Source organism: Anas acuta, chromosome 1 (genome assembly GCF_963932015.1).
Source record: "Anas acuta chromosome 1, bAnaAcu1.1, whole genome shotgun sequence".
NCBI classification, from domain to species: Eukaryota; Metazoa; Chordata; class Aves; order Anseriformes; family Anatidae; genus Anas; species Anas acuta.
Window position 1 is genome coordinate 53547079 of NC_088979.1, and position 13453 is coordinate 53560531.

The window sequence follows — 13453 nt, forward strand, 5'->3', positions numbered from 1 at the left end:
ATCACAGAATTAAATGGACTGTGGCTAACTGTAGCAAAAAATGAAACTAATGTCAAGAGACAATGAACTCTAATCTCCAAGTACTATTCACTGTCACACATTCTCACAAATAGTGGGGACAAAATAGGAAATATGTGGAAAACAAACAGGACACATTGGAGTCAGTCCGCAAACAGAAGGGCAAAACAATTTATTGATCTCTATATGGGTTTTTAAACTTTTGCTTTATCATCTTGCTGAAAAATAGTATTTTATTTTGCTTAATATTCTTAGTTAAAAAAAGCAAATAGGGCGCTTGTAGAGGGGGCTTAGACCTTGATGGGTCTAAATCTATCTTTCTTCCTCTAATATTCTCCATGAGAAACTTTCATTCACTAAGCAGAGACAGCTCTTTCTAGAAGAGATTCAAACTGCCTTTCAAGGCCAGGCTGGATGGGGCCTTGGCCAACTTGGTCTGGTGGGAGATGTCCCTGTCCATGGCAGGGGTTGGAGCTGGGTGATCTTTAAGGTCTCTTCCAAACAAAGATATTCTGTGATCCTGTATGGAAGGCTCTATGCATGTCCGTGTTGTGAGGAACAACCAGTACAAGGCAAACAGCGCCTTTTTTTGCCACCCAGATGTACCTTGTTGACTGGATATAATACACGTTATACAAAGAAATGTAAAAAGAAATAAGTAAAGTGAATGGCGTGTGTCAGAAACACACATTTTTGTAGACAGCAGGGCTGAAGATACATGAAGAAAAACAGTACTTTTATCATTTTTCAGCAGAAAATCATCAATATAATCAACTATTTATAAAACGTCTTCTCTTTAAATCAAAATACACTGCTGACTTTCCCAAAGGAAACTGTAACCAGAAAGCACAATTAAAGGAAACAATGATTTGCATAGAGGACAGGCTTCTGCTCCTCAGGCAAGAACATACAGGTAAACAATTTCTGAAGTGTGACAGAGCCCCTTCGCCATGCTTGTTAGAAATAAACTTGTGCTCCTGAAAGCAACTGGCAGCAGTAAATTTTAATAGTGAGAGGTGTAAAACAGAAACTCTTTCAGCATTTCCACTAGTAATTGAATAATTGCTGAAGAAAAAATTAACTTAAGAAAAATTTAACTTAAGAAGAAAAATTTAACTTAAAGATACTGTTTTTACTTGCTTTAATATTTAGTAACCTTTCAGCTTAGGAAATGCAGGAACTTAACTGTACTGCAGTATTTCTAACCATTTTGCTTTCAGCTTACCTTCCTCCCTTCATCATATTCAGAATGAACACCTAGGATGCTCTGAACATCAGCATAGGGGTATTCATTTCTAAGAACTTTTTTCACATGATTAACTGTTAGAACATTTCCATCTTTCACTTCGTGATACACCTGTAAAAAATTAGAAAAAAAAAAGAGTAATAATAAAATTCAGAAAAGTAAACAAAAATGTTAAAAATTCCCATTTTTGTAGTGTTCTAGTAATTTTTATATTGGTATAATATCACATTGCTTTTATTACTACACTGCAATCTTTATATTCCTTTAGTAATTACCACCATCACACATATGCACAATTTTTCATTGGAGCACTATTCTGATTAAACTACTATTATACCTTTAGTCTAAATCTGAAGTGGCAAAGGAAATACACTTATGTGAGCTGAATGTGAAATGTTATATCTCTCCACTGATTGGAGAAGGGATCTGAATTCTTAATATAGACTGCCTAACCATGGTTAGTTCCCTGAACCTATATGGGGTGAATCCAAGCCTAAATCAGTGATATTTCTTCCTACAATGATAATCTGAATTTATATGGGATGAATCCAAGCCTGAATAAGTAACTGATGCCTTTTCCTAGAATGACACTTTTTTCGTACCAATGCTATTTGATTTCATAGCATGAAATTTTATTACTTTCATCAAACATATAAAATAAATCTGAATGAAGAAATTATTCTAATTTCTTTTCAAATGAAATCAGTACAGTACATTTATCTCTATAGCTCTGAATATCTCAAAACTGTATCTGATTGATATACTGTATCTTGTTTTTGTCTTTTAATTGTATTTATTATCCCCTCCTTTTTATATTATGAAACAAAGTAAATAGAAAAACAACAAAATTTTAAAAGTACAGTAAAATGATATCTTGTAATCTGGTTGTAGATAGTAGTCATGAATGTATATCAGATCCTAACACTTGTGGATTTATATTTCTTTTCCAAAGTACTCCTTGCTACTTCAGTCCTTTTTATTTTAAACTTTTTGAGTTTGTCCATGACATTAGTTTCTAGGCACCGAATAAAAGAAAACAAACTGTATAAAAAATGTTATGTATTAATATCATATTCTCTATTTTGCTTGCAGTTTTCACGTAGACTGTTCACTTTACTTCCCTCCATTCATCTCTTATCTCTGAAATTCTGTTCTTTACATGAACCTACATTCTCTCACACAGAAAACCAGATGCGTTTGTTAAGCTGCAAATCTGGAATACTTTTGACACCTGTGAACAGCCCAAGCAAGACCAAAAGAAAGAACTCAGTCCGTTTCACTTCCTACACAGAATAACCAAAGTTTTTCAAACCTTATAAAACTGCCAGAGTATGTTTAAAATGCTTGTACTCCAAGAGACACGGAACACAAAGGCAGATACATGACTTTTACAAAAATAATAGAGAAACATTTTTCCACATTTCCACAATGATTTTCCAAATAATTTTTCTATTTCTCCACATATGTAAGATATACGTCTACCTTTTTATGTTCTTGAAGAAAGCCTGTTGACAGTTAAAATGACAATAAGTTGGTTTCCAGACAAGGAAAATATTTCTGCTAATCGTTCTACAGTAAATTAATGCCATATACTTTTAATATGTTTTTTCCATGTAAAGCAAATGCAAATGTATCATGTTGACACAAGGAAGCAATATCCTAACTATGTAGACAAGTAACAAATTTTAAAAATGATTTCTTGTGAAAGACACTAACATTAATTATGGAGGTAAAGGCTTGAGAGATGTCAGATTCCTCTGCAACGTAGTTAAACATTCTCCAAAGAGCTATTCCAGCATCTTCGTTTCCATCAATTTCTTCTTTTGTGTTTAAAACAAAAACAAATCCAATTCTATAAAGGAACAGAAAAAGATCAGCCATTTTAAAACAATATCAATTTCATACACATTTGAGAACTGACCTAAAAGAACAAGATGTTTTCACTCAAGTAATCTGTCCAGTACATAGCCTTAAACAATTTCTGTGTCTAGGATGTGTTGTCATGACTCTGTGTGGTGATGCTCAGGACACCTGCTATGCAGTCTTCATCAGATCTCCCAGACTATGCTTAGGCTACTGAAAACGTACTGCGTTTGGATATGCCTTTTGTTCCATTTAAATCTGACTTATCGTCAGATTTAGGATTTCTGCGTGTCATTAGGATTTACTCATAACATTTTTTTTCCTTATTTATCTGCAGGTTATGACACTCTTCACGTTCCTGCCACCACCACCTCAATGGCTTGACTCTTTGGCATAGGAAAAGTCCAAGAGTGATCCTTTTCCAGTCTCAAGTGACGTAGCATGTGTACAGCCATGGTTAGGTCATTTAGATTTCCAAAAAGGAGAAATGTATGAACACAGTGGTGTGCATTAGAAGGTGAATAGGAAGGGGGATGCTGTCAGTCACCTGAAATTTTGTGAGAGCAAAGCCATCAGACTCCTCCTAAGTATTTGCAAACCTTTCACTGTCTGGTATCAGTACTTTTTATTGGAAGAACAGGCACCCCCAACCCACCCCCTGCGCTCCAACACTAAGCCTGCACGTGTAATGGGAGTGAAGAATGGGAAGAAGATGACTGTCCTGGTTTTGCCTGTGGTAGAGTTAATTTTCTTTGTACAGGTTCACTGTTTTGGATTTTTTATGAAAATACTTGAGATAACACACTGATATTTTAGTTATTTTGAAGCAGTGCTTACACAGAGACAAGGACGTTTCAGCTTCTCGTGCTGCCCTGACAGCGAGGAGGCTGGGGATGCACCAGGAGCTGGGAGGGGACACAGCTAGGACAGCTGGCCCAGGCTGCCCAGAGGGATGTCCCATATCATATGATGCCATCCTCAGCAATAGGAGCTGGGGTAAAGATGGAGGCAGGTGAACATTTAGAGCGATGGGGTTTGTCTTCCGAGAAACTGTTACTTGTGATGAGCCCTGCTTTCCTGGAAGTGGCTGAGCATCTACCTGCCAAGGGGAAGGATTGAATGAATTCCTGATTCTGCCTGGCTTGCATGTGCAGCTTTTGCTTTACCTAGTAAGCTGTCCTTATCTCAACCCATGAATACTTGCACTTTTACCTTTCTGATTCTCTCCTCTATCCCCACGTGGGGAGAGTGGGCGAATGGTTGTGTGGTGCTGAGCTGTCTGCCAGGATTAAACCAAAACAATAACCAAAATCATGTTTTTTTAAGAATCAGAAATTTAGATAAAAATAGAGATTTTATTTACATATTCTACTGCTTTTACAGCTCAGATCCACCTTGTGCAGTTTCCCAGAACACAGCCTTCAATCATCCTGAATAGCTAATGCTACTCACACTGGATTTACAGAAAAATCCTCTACTAGTAGCTATCACTTCTCCCAAGACAAAAACAACAGTGCCCCAGAAAAACTGCTCCATGAAAAATCCCTCTGGAAGCGTCTGTTCAGCTTTGTTCTCTTCTGTATTTACTTTTTAGCAAATGTACAGGTATGCATGCCTCTCCCTGACAACTGCAACCAAAACTGCTCAATGTGCTGACTGCCTTACACAACTGCAGCCGTTTAGGAAACACAGCTGGATAAACTGCTGCCGAACCCTGACTACACAAATAGCAGCGCTGGATAATGTTCTGAACACAGAGAGATTGGTAAAGAGCTGGAAAATCATGCCAGCTATCAAAAAGAGGAGAATTAGACAGAACAGAGGAATCACAAAGGAGTTTCTAAAGGAGTAGCACACAGACTCAGAGCTGGCTTCTGCTTGTGCATTTTGTAATTTCATTCATTTCTGTGCATTTTGGAATTATTTCCATATAGCATACAGCTCCATCATAGCTGCTACAAGCACGTGAGAGATCTACTGATCTCATGGTACCTGAGAGCTGCTACAAGAACATGAGAATCTGCAATACTGGGTCCACATTTCAGAAGACCTCTATATTTATATGCAAAAATTCAACAACTTTCATGATTTAGGAAGCCAGGTTTTCATTTGAATAGCCACTGCACATCAGATATTTCTAATCTAACAATAATACATGTGTTATGTCAGTGTAATATTGCTTAGATGAATGTTCAGGTCATAATTAGGACTGCATCAAATCACAAGAACAGAGGGAAGTAAGAAATACAGCACATTTTCTAAAATGATGTAAATAATGATTAACACATAAAGATGCATCATGTTCTACAATAAACTGCTTCTTCCATTTTTTTACATCTATCGTTACTGTAAATAACTCTTCCAAAATCTTGTGTCATCTAGGTGTAGTAGGAACAGTGAACAAAACAAAACATTATAGAAGAGTAGAGACCCCATGGTTTGTCCACATCTTCAACAGTGTGTATGGGTTGTTGCTCTCAGCAAAGTTCTGTTAACACTAAGATAGTTCAGGGAAGGACACCTAAGACAACAAAAGAACCTTCAGAACAGCTTTCAAATAATAACTCGTAGCCTAGGGAAAGAAACGACTGTGGTAGAATATCATAGATCTCTGTAAGATTATAAATAGCATCTAGAGAATGGGAGAAACTGTTGAGTCTCTTTTGGTTATAAAAAACATGGAATCAGTAAATGAAGCTAGTGGAAGTCTGGCTCAAAACAAATCAAGTAGTTCTTCATGTACCACATAAGTCAAATGTGAAAATGTTTGGCAGAGATACTGTGGATGGTAAAATTTACATGAATTCAAGGAGAAAGCAGAAAGGTCTATGGAAGAGAAATCAATTATTGTTGCTGAATAGTTAGAAACCAAATCTGGAACCCTTTGATCTCCAAATGCCTGAAGGCTATGAAAATACTCGGGCAAAGGATCTAGTTAACCTGTTCTTTTTATTTTACATAGGTAGCTTCCTTAAGCCCATTGCAGAGTTCCTTAAGCCCGTGACAGACTGACCTAAATGGACCTTTAGTCTGACTCAGTTTGGCTGCTCTTATGCTATTACATATCAGAAAAGGCAAATCAGATTCTCTGATATATTTTCCTCAAGGGCTGAAGTAGTGTTGTCTCCCACATAGAGAGAAAATGCACGGATAATTAATATCTATTCTCCTTTACTTTTTGTCACCGATTAACAGTAATAATAATAATAACGATAATAATAATAAGCAATAGGAACTGCAAAAAAAATATTAAAGGAAACTCAAATTTAAAAATCCTGCAAAAAAATTTAAAGGTAACTCCTGTAATTTACTGGGGAAACAGCAAGCCATTTCATGGGAAGATTTTAAATATTTAACATGGAGTTAATCTTGCTGAACCTTGGATCTAGGTCTCTTTTATAACCTGTAAAACAGACACTCTGAAGAACAATTAATTTTCTCATAAAGTAGATATCTCAGAACAACTGGATTCTTCTTCACAAGTGTCTCTTTCTCTCAAGTGACTGCTAGTTCAGACTCCCATGACTAATTTCTAGAAATTCAAAATTTGTTGAGGTTAATCTCACTTTAAAGAGTTTTTTAACAACAAAATTAAGTAAAGCAAACTCAATTCAAAAAAATAAAATACAAAATACCCTCGAATCATGTTTTACTAACTGTGTGTCTGCTTACAGAATATTTTGCTTATAATGCAACTTCACATAGGCATACAGTAGGACTATTTGAGAAAGTAACTTTAAATCAGAATTTTACAGTTTATTTTCCACTCAATCAGGTATGCTCTCCTTTACAACCTACTTGCTTAAGAATACTTAATACTCTAGCAAGCTTAACACAAGTGGTCAAAAAATATGGCTTATTAGAATGTTGTTACATTAAACTTCCTCTGAATTCATTTCTTTGCTTAGCAGAATAAAAGATGAGAAAGAAAAAAGGAAAGCAGCTTTCTTTTAAGACTTTCCTTCAATACTTTCAGGTTTTCCTTACCGAAGTGGTACATTATGATGATAGAATAGTTCTGCCAATTTCATATAATCATCTGTATCTTCTTGGACTGGGTCAACAAAAAGAACCTAATAAGAGAAAATATATTATAGAGACAATATTTTGTCTTTATGCCTCTTCTGAGCTGTACACCCCAACTGTTTTCATTTTCCTAGAACGTTCGTTGTAAGAAAACATGATTAGTATGAATGAAAAAACCTTCAGAATTAATGGATTTAGACCAAATACCGAGCAACAGGATTTAACTGTTTATTAAACTTCAAACCAACTGTAAACTCTCCTTTGAAAAACTGTGCCACTATTTTATCTATTTTAATTGAAGTTATCTATTTAAAAAAGATCTAGTGCTAATTTTTCTATTACTACTTGCAATTAAGTCTCTACTGTCAAGAAAACCAAACTAAAAGAAGTAAACAGAATATGTTGAAATAAAACTGTATTTAAAAAATGGAGCACTGGGAAATAATTCTTTCCTGTCTCACATATCCTTGTATTCACTGTCTCACTTGTTGTAGCTTGGAGTGTAAAATCAGATCTTTCAGGCATGCACAGAATCCAAAACTGTGATTTGTCTGCATGGGTAGATTATACTTATGCAGATTTAATTATGACATTGGTACCTTATTTATTCAGCTTTGCATTCAAGTCCCTTGGATCACAATTTTGTTAGAGTAGCTGAAATGCAGCAGAATAATTTTAAAATTTGGAACACTCCTTCCCCCTCGGATTATAGTTAAATGATATGTTGTCGATTTCTATAATAAAGCTTTTATATAAATCTATACCAACATTTAACTTTGAACACATATGCAATCTACTTCATATTATACACACCTTTTGCTTCATTGCAAGCATGCATATTTTAGTTATATATTTTTGTATCTTGGTTGTCTTTTTATACATTGGACTTCATTCAACTGCCTTTTGTAATTATTTTAATTTAAAACAGCAATAGCTGCTTCCTTAACTTACTAAGAGATACTAAATGCTACATACAGAGGAAAAATTAGACTACAAGACATTCATAATTAGTATGCTTTCTGTACCTCAGCTCACCACTTCTAAAACAAGAACATTTACCATGACCTTCACTCAGTAGTTGTCTATGAAGAAAACTTACTAATAATTGTGAATCATCTATATGCAGCAAGGAAGGGAACAGTAAAGCTCTGGGCAAAAAAAAAGTCAGATATTTTATAGTATAAAACTAAGAAAGCCAACAATACGGGGAGTAAAAAAATGAAATACTGAGTATTTGTTCAATCAGTGAGGATAAACTTTTATTTGCAGTACACACCACAAACATCGTCTGGAAAACCAGTCTGTGTTGTCATGCGGGTCAAAGTATTATAGTAATGCACAAGGAAGCTGACGTAACTGTACCATCAGAGCTTCCCCTCATTCTCCAGAACAATATTCATTTTGAGCTATTTTGAAAGAAATTATATTTTATATTCTTCCTAGATAAGCACCCACTGAACACTAGCATTTATCAAAAAATACAAATTAACTCAGTGGGGCTTTACTCATCATGTAGAAGTAGCTCATTTTTTATTTTCCTCTTTACTCAAAAAGATAAAAAAGTTGCATTCCTCTGTCAAACTGTAACTATATTGCCTACCGAATGTCATTTACATCATTTTCTTGTCAGAGAGGTTAAAAAACATTATCATGGTATCCAATAAATCAGAAGAATTTCAACATATTTTCCTTATGGGGTTGGAACACCTTTTTTCCTGTATTCTTCAGTGCTAACCCCATGCATTCTTTTCATCTCCTAAACTGTATACCAAGGCAGTAGAAGCAGACCTTTCATTATTTTGCATTTCCAACTGTATTCTTTGGTGATACATAAAAGCAATCTAATTGCTTGAGAAGGAAACCTAAGTCAGTGGTGAATCTTCCATGAAACTGGCAACATTTTCTAAAATAGTCTTGAAACGAAGCACACGTTCCTCCTTTCCTCTAAAAGTTGGTGGCCTGCTTGTGCAACATTTCCATCTTTGTCTTTTGTCCCTGAATCTTAAGAGTGGTGTTACTTCACCAATCCTAATGGTAACTCTATGAAGGATTCCAATAAACTACGAGGCTAACTTTTAATACAGTCAGTTGCCTGGCATAAACACAGGTTAACAAAAATTAAGAAGATTTGCAAGACTTGCTTGCAAAGCCTGAAAACCAAGAAATAAAGAGGGAATTAAAAAACTGCTTTTAATGGAAGCATCTACAATAAAGAATTACTCAATTAACTGATCTCAGTTTGACATTCACAAGTTAACTGTTCTGAGATATCAATCAGCTGTAAAAATAGTTTCTTGTTGTTATAAGGATTATTCAGCTGTTACAGTCAATAGGCTTTAGAACTCTAGTTTCAGGGTTTTCACTTATGTCCCTTCACTTCTACATTTTGAAGAATTTAATTTGATGATATAGTACTGGTAATTTCCATTGTCTTTGTCTACTATTATCCTTCCATTACGTGGCCAAATATACAGAACAATGTACTGATGTACGTATATTTACATCATGACTAGAAAATAGTCTGGTTTACCAAGAAACTCTGTGTAAAATGTAAAATTTAACATTAATTATAATTCTGGGAACATTTCATAGAAATAAACCACTTCACCAAAAATCTGCTATACTCAATAGATAAAAGACTGAAACAACAGTTTTAGAAATCAGGCTAGTAATCACACGTGACTTACGAAACAAAAAGATTCTCACTGCTGTTGGTAGACCGACAAAGAAAACACAAAACCATAACCCAACAGTGAATACAGAATGCGTATTTTTCAATAAACTGTCTGCACATATTGATACATACATTATGCAAAAAAACCCACGTTATCTAAACTTACCAAATTATATAAATTGCGTCTGATCTGCTGGATAACTCCAGGAAATGTAGGTTTTAGCAGTTCCTGATAGCTTGCAGGCCATGTGCTATAGCTGTGGTCTTTTTCTATGTCATTAATCCACTACAACAAAAAAAGCCAACTATTTAAAAAACACACATTAACTAGTGGATAAACTATGTATGTATAAATAAAGCTATTTTAAAACACACAGAAAACCTGGAAACACGAAAAAGTTCTATTTCTTTTTTAATTAGTAACAGAAAACAGCTTCTAAAATTAATATATTTTTTTTCTTTTCAGTCACCATGTTCAGGTATTTTTTTTGTTTGTTTTTTTCAGCACATGACAGAACTAATTATGAAAGGAAAAGGAAAAAGGCTTTTGTTTTCTGTATCAAAATGTGAATAAAAACATTTTTTCAAGTGTGGAAAATACTTTCACAATACAAAGATCATAACAACTTACCACACAGATACATGTATAACATAGCATAGCCACCTTGAAAGACGTACAGTATTTATCTATCAGCTGCAGCAGCACTTAAGACATATCAGAATAACTCAGTAATTAATAGATGGTCCATCACAGTCAATTTTTATGTGTTATCAAAAATACAATTTTATAAGTTTTCCTTTTTTCTTTTTCTTTCATATTAATATTTATCACTGTGTACTGTTCTTACACTGTTTTCTGTGCAAGCTATCTATAATTGGCAAACAGGAGAGAGACACATGCTTCTTGCAGGTGAAGAAAATTAGTCTTTTAGTGCCTTTTCCATATGCATATAACCTTTGTTTTGACAACTAAGAACTTTGAAAAACAAGGGAAAAAAGCAGAGTCATTGGACAACAGAAAACAAGACGTGTAAGTTCTCCATAATTCACTTATCCTACTTTTAAAGTACTGTCTGCAGTCTTGCATAATATAAACAAAATCACTCTCTCTCTCCAGGCCATGGGAGACATGGAGTGAGTCCAGCGAAGAGCTATTAAAATGATCAAGGGACTGAAACATTTCTCATATGAGGACAGGCTGAGGGAGCTGGGATTGTTCAGCCTGGAGAAGAGGAGGCTCAGGGGTTTCTGACCAATATCTGTAACTTTCTGAAGGGAGGATGTCAGAAGATGGGGCCAGACTCTCCTCAGTGGTACCCACCAATAGGACAAGAGGCAATGGGCACAAACTGAAACACAGGAGGTTCCATCCGAACATGAGGAGAAACTTCTTTACTGTGAGGGTGACTGAGCACTGGAACAGGCTGCCCAGATAGGTGGAACAGTCTCCTTCACTGGAGATATTCAAAAGCCACCTTGACACAATCTTGTGCAACGTGCTCTCTGAGACCCTGCTTGAGCCAGAAGTTTGGACTAGATGATCTCCAGAGGTCCTTTCCAACCTCAGCTATTCTGTGGTTTTGTGATTATGAGTACTGTGTCCAGTTCTGGGCTCCCCGGTACAAAAAAGACAGGGAATTCCTGGAAAGAGTCCAGCGGAGGGCCACAAAGATGATACGGGGCCTGGAGTATCTTCCGTATGAGGAAAGGCTGAGAGACCCGGGTCTGTTCAGCCTGGAGAAGAGAAGCCTGAGAGGGGATCTTATTGATGTTTACAAGTATCTTAAGTGTGGAAGATAGAGGGATTTGGCCAACCTCTTTTCAGTGGTTTGTGGGGACAGGACAAGAGGCAATGGCCACAAGATGGAGCACAGGAAGTTCCGCACCAACATGCGAAAGAACTTCTTCATGGTGAGGGTGACGGAGCACTGGGACAGGCTGCCCAGGGAGGTTGAGGAGTCTCCTTCCCTGGAGATATCCAAGGCCCGACTGGACGCCTACCTGGGCAGCCTGCTCTGAGGAACCTGCTATGGCAGAGGGGGGCTGGAGACCCGATGATTTCTCGAGGTCCCTTTCAACCCCTACAATTCTGTGATTCTGTGACTAGTTGCTTCAAAGTCAAATTCTACAACTATGATTTGCAACTACTCTTAGATACATTCTTCTTTTCTTTTAAACATCCTACACCTTAAAATTTTAGTAAGATATATACTAGAGAAAATTATTCCAAAAATACTCTGAAGGAATACCATCCTCCAAAGTATCTTACACTGTTTATTGACACATTTTTATGCCTCTTATTTCAACTATACTCCATATACTATAGTATTAAACTGTCTCATACACAGAGTTAACAAATCTGCAATATTAAAAAAAATGTTTAAATACTCACTATTATCGAAGAATGGTGAATGTCTAGTGCATAACTGTCATCTGCCGGATGTATATGCAATCTCATAAATTTACTCAGGGTCTCCTCTTTGATTCCAAGTTCATGAAGGCCATGCATTACTTTTCCATCCACTTTAAGAGTCTCTAAGATACTTTTGCAAGAAAACAATATGTCTATCTATGAAATCTTGTCATGGCATAATAAGGAAAAATATTTCAAAAACTGTTAAGGTAAAGATTACTTTTAGTATTAAAAATCATTCTTACTTTCTCCTAAAGTCAAATGTCTAAAATAAAATATATTCATAACACTACAAGTATTTATCCACAATGTATTTCAAACCAGGATTCTAACACATTATACAATTTTGGTTTATTCACTTTTATTTTACATGAAGGAACTTCCTCCATCTTTAAAAAGATGTGGCAGGACAGCAGAGGGGAAGGCTGCTTGTTGCATTGCCCTGGATGAGGCAGGAATCCAAGAAGAGTGTAGATAAACATAGATGAGTGTAGATAAGTGTAGTAGCAAGTGATGGAGACACAGACAAACCCTATGTCTGCATTTTGGCAGAACACCGAAAATGGCAGGGAGGAAGTACAGAGCTACACCTCTCAGATAGAAGAAAGATATTTCCCAGATTCCTCAACAGGACTCATTTGTTACATTCTGAAAATTTGATATTAATAATGGAAGCAAGCCTGAAGTATTTGCCCGTTAGAACACATAGATTTTTACAAACATCTTTATTTCTGTTTTGTTTCATCCTGAGTTTTCTCTATTTCAAAAAGTTTCTTCTAAATCCTATTGAAATTAAATTTAGCATTATCATTTTAAAGTACCTATTAATATTTGCATCATTACCAAAAAAGATGCAATTGACTCCATCTCAAAACTCTGAGAAAAACATGTAGCAAAAACCTCAAAACTATAAACACTAGAACCAAAAATGTTTAGGATCTTCATCAAAAGACAAAAGATGACATGGAATAGAAAAATAAAAAATAGAAATGGTAGACTGACAAATCAAGAACATAAAAAAACTTCAGCCTTAGCATTGCAGACTTATTGACAGTTTGCATGCCACCAACATGATTCTGAAGTATTCAAGTCTGTCTTGTTGTTCACAACATGCAGAGGAATGGAAAATGTCCACAATTTTTATGAGTTCTTGCAAAGAAGAGGCAAATCACAGGCAATATAATTATACTGTAATTACAGACACTGGAAGAAG

The 13453-nt window shown here is 35.7% G+C and overlaps 1 protein-coding gene across 1 annotated transcript in view; it reads right to left on the reverse strand.

The window, feature by feature from the left end:
• The window catches only part of UGGT2 (UDP-glucose glycoprotein glucosyltransferase 2), an 85789-nt gene that overhangs the window by 39572 nt on the left and 32764 nt on the right, over positions 1 to 13453 (reverse strand). The window contains exons 12-16 of the mRNA XM_068677187.1: positions 12220 to 12370; positions 9994 to 10113; positions 7115 to 7200; positions 2981 to 3116; positions 1244 to 1375 (exon numbers count right to left, since the gene is read on the reverse strand). Of these exons, the coding sequence (XP_068533288.1) occupies positions 1244 to 1375; positions 2981 to 3116; positions 7115 to 7200; positions 9994 to 10113; positions 12220 to 12370 (625 nt within the window). The remainder of the gene's footprint in view (positions 1 to 1243; positions 1376 to 2980; positions 3117 to 7114; positions 7201 to 9993; positions 10114 to 12219; positions 12371 to 13453) is intronic.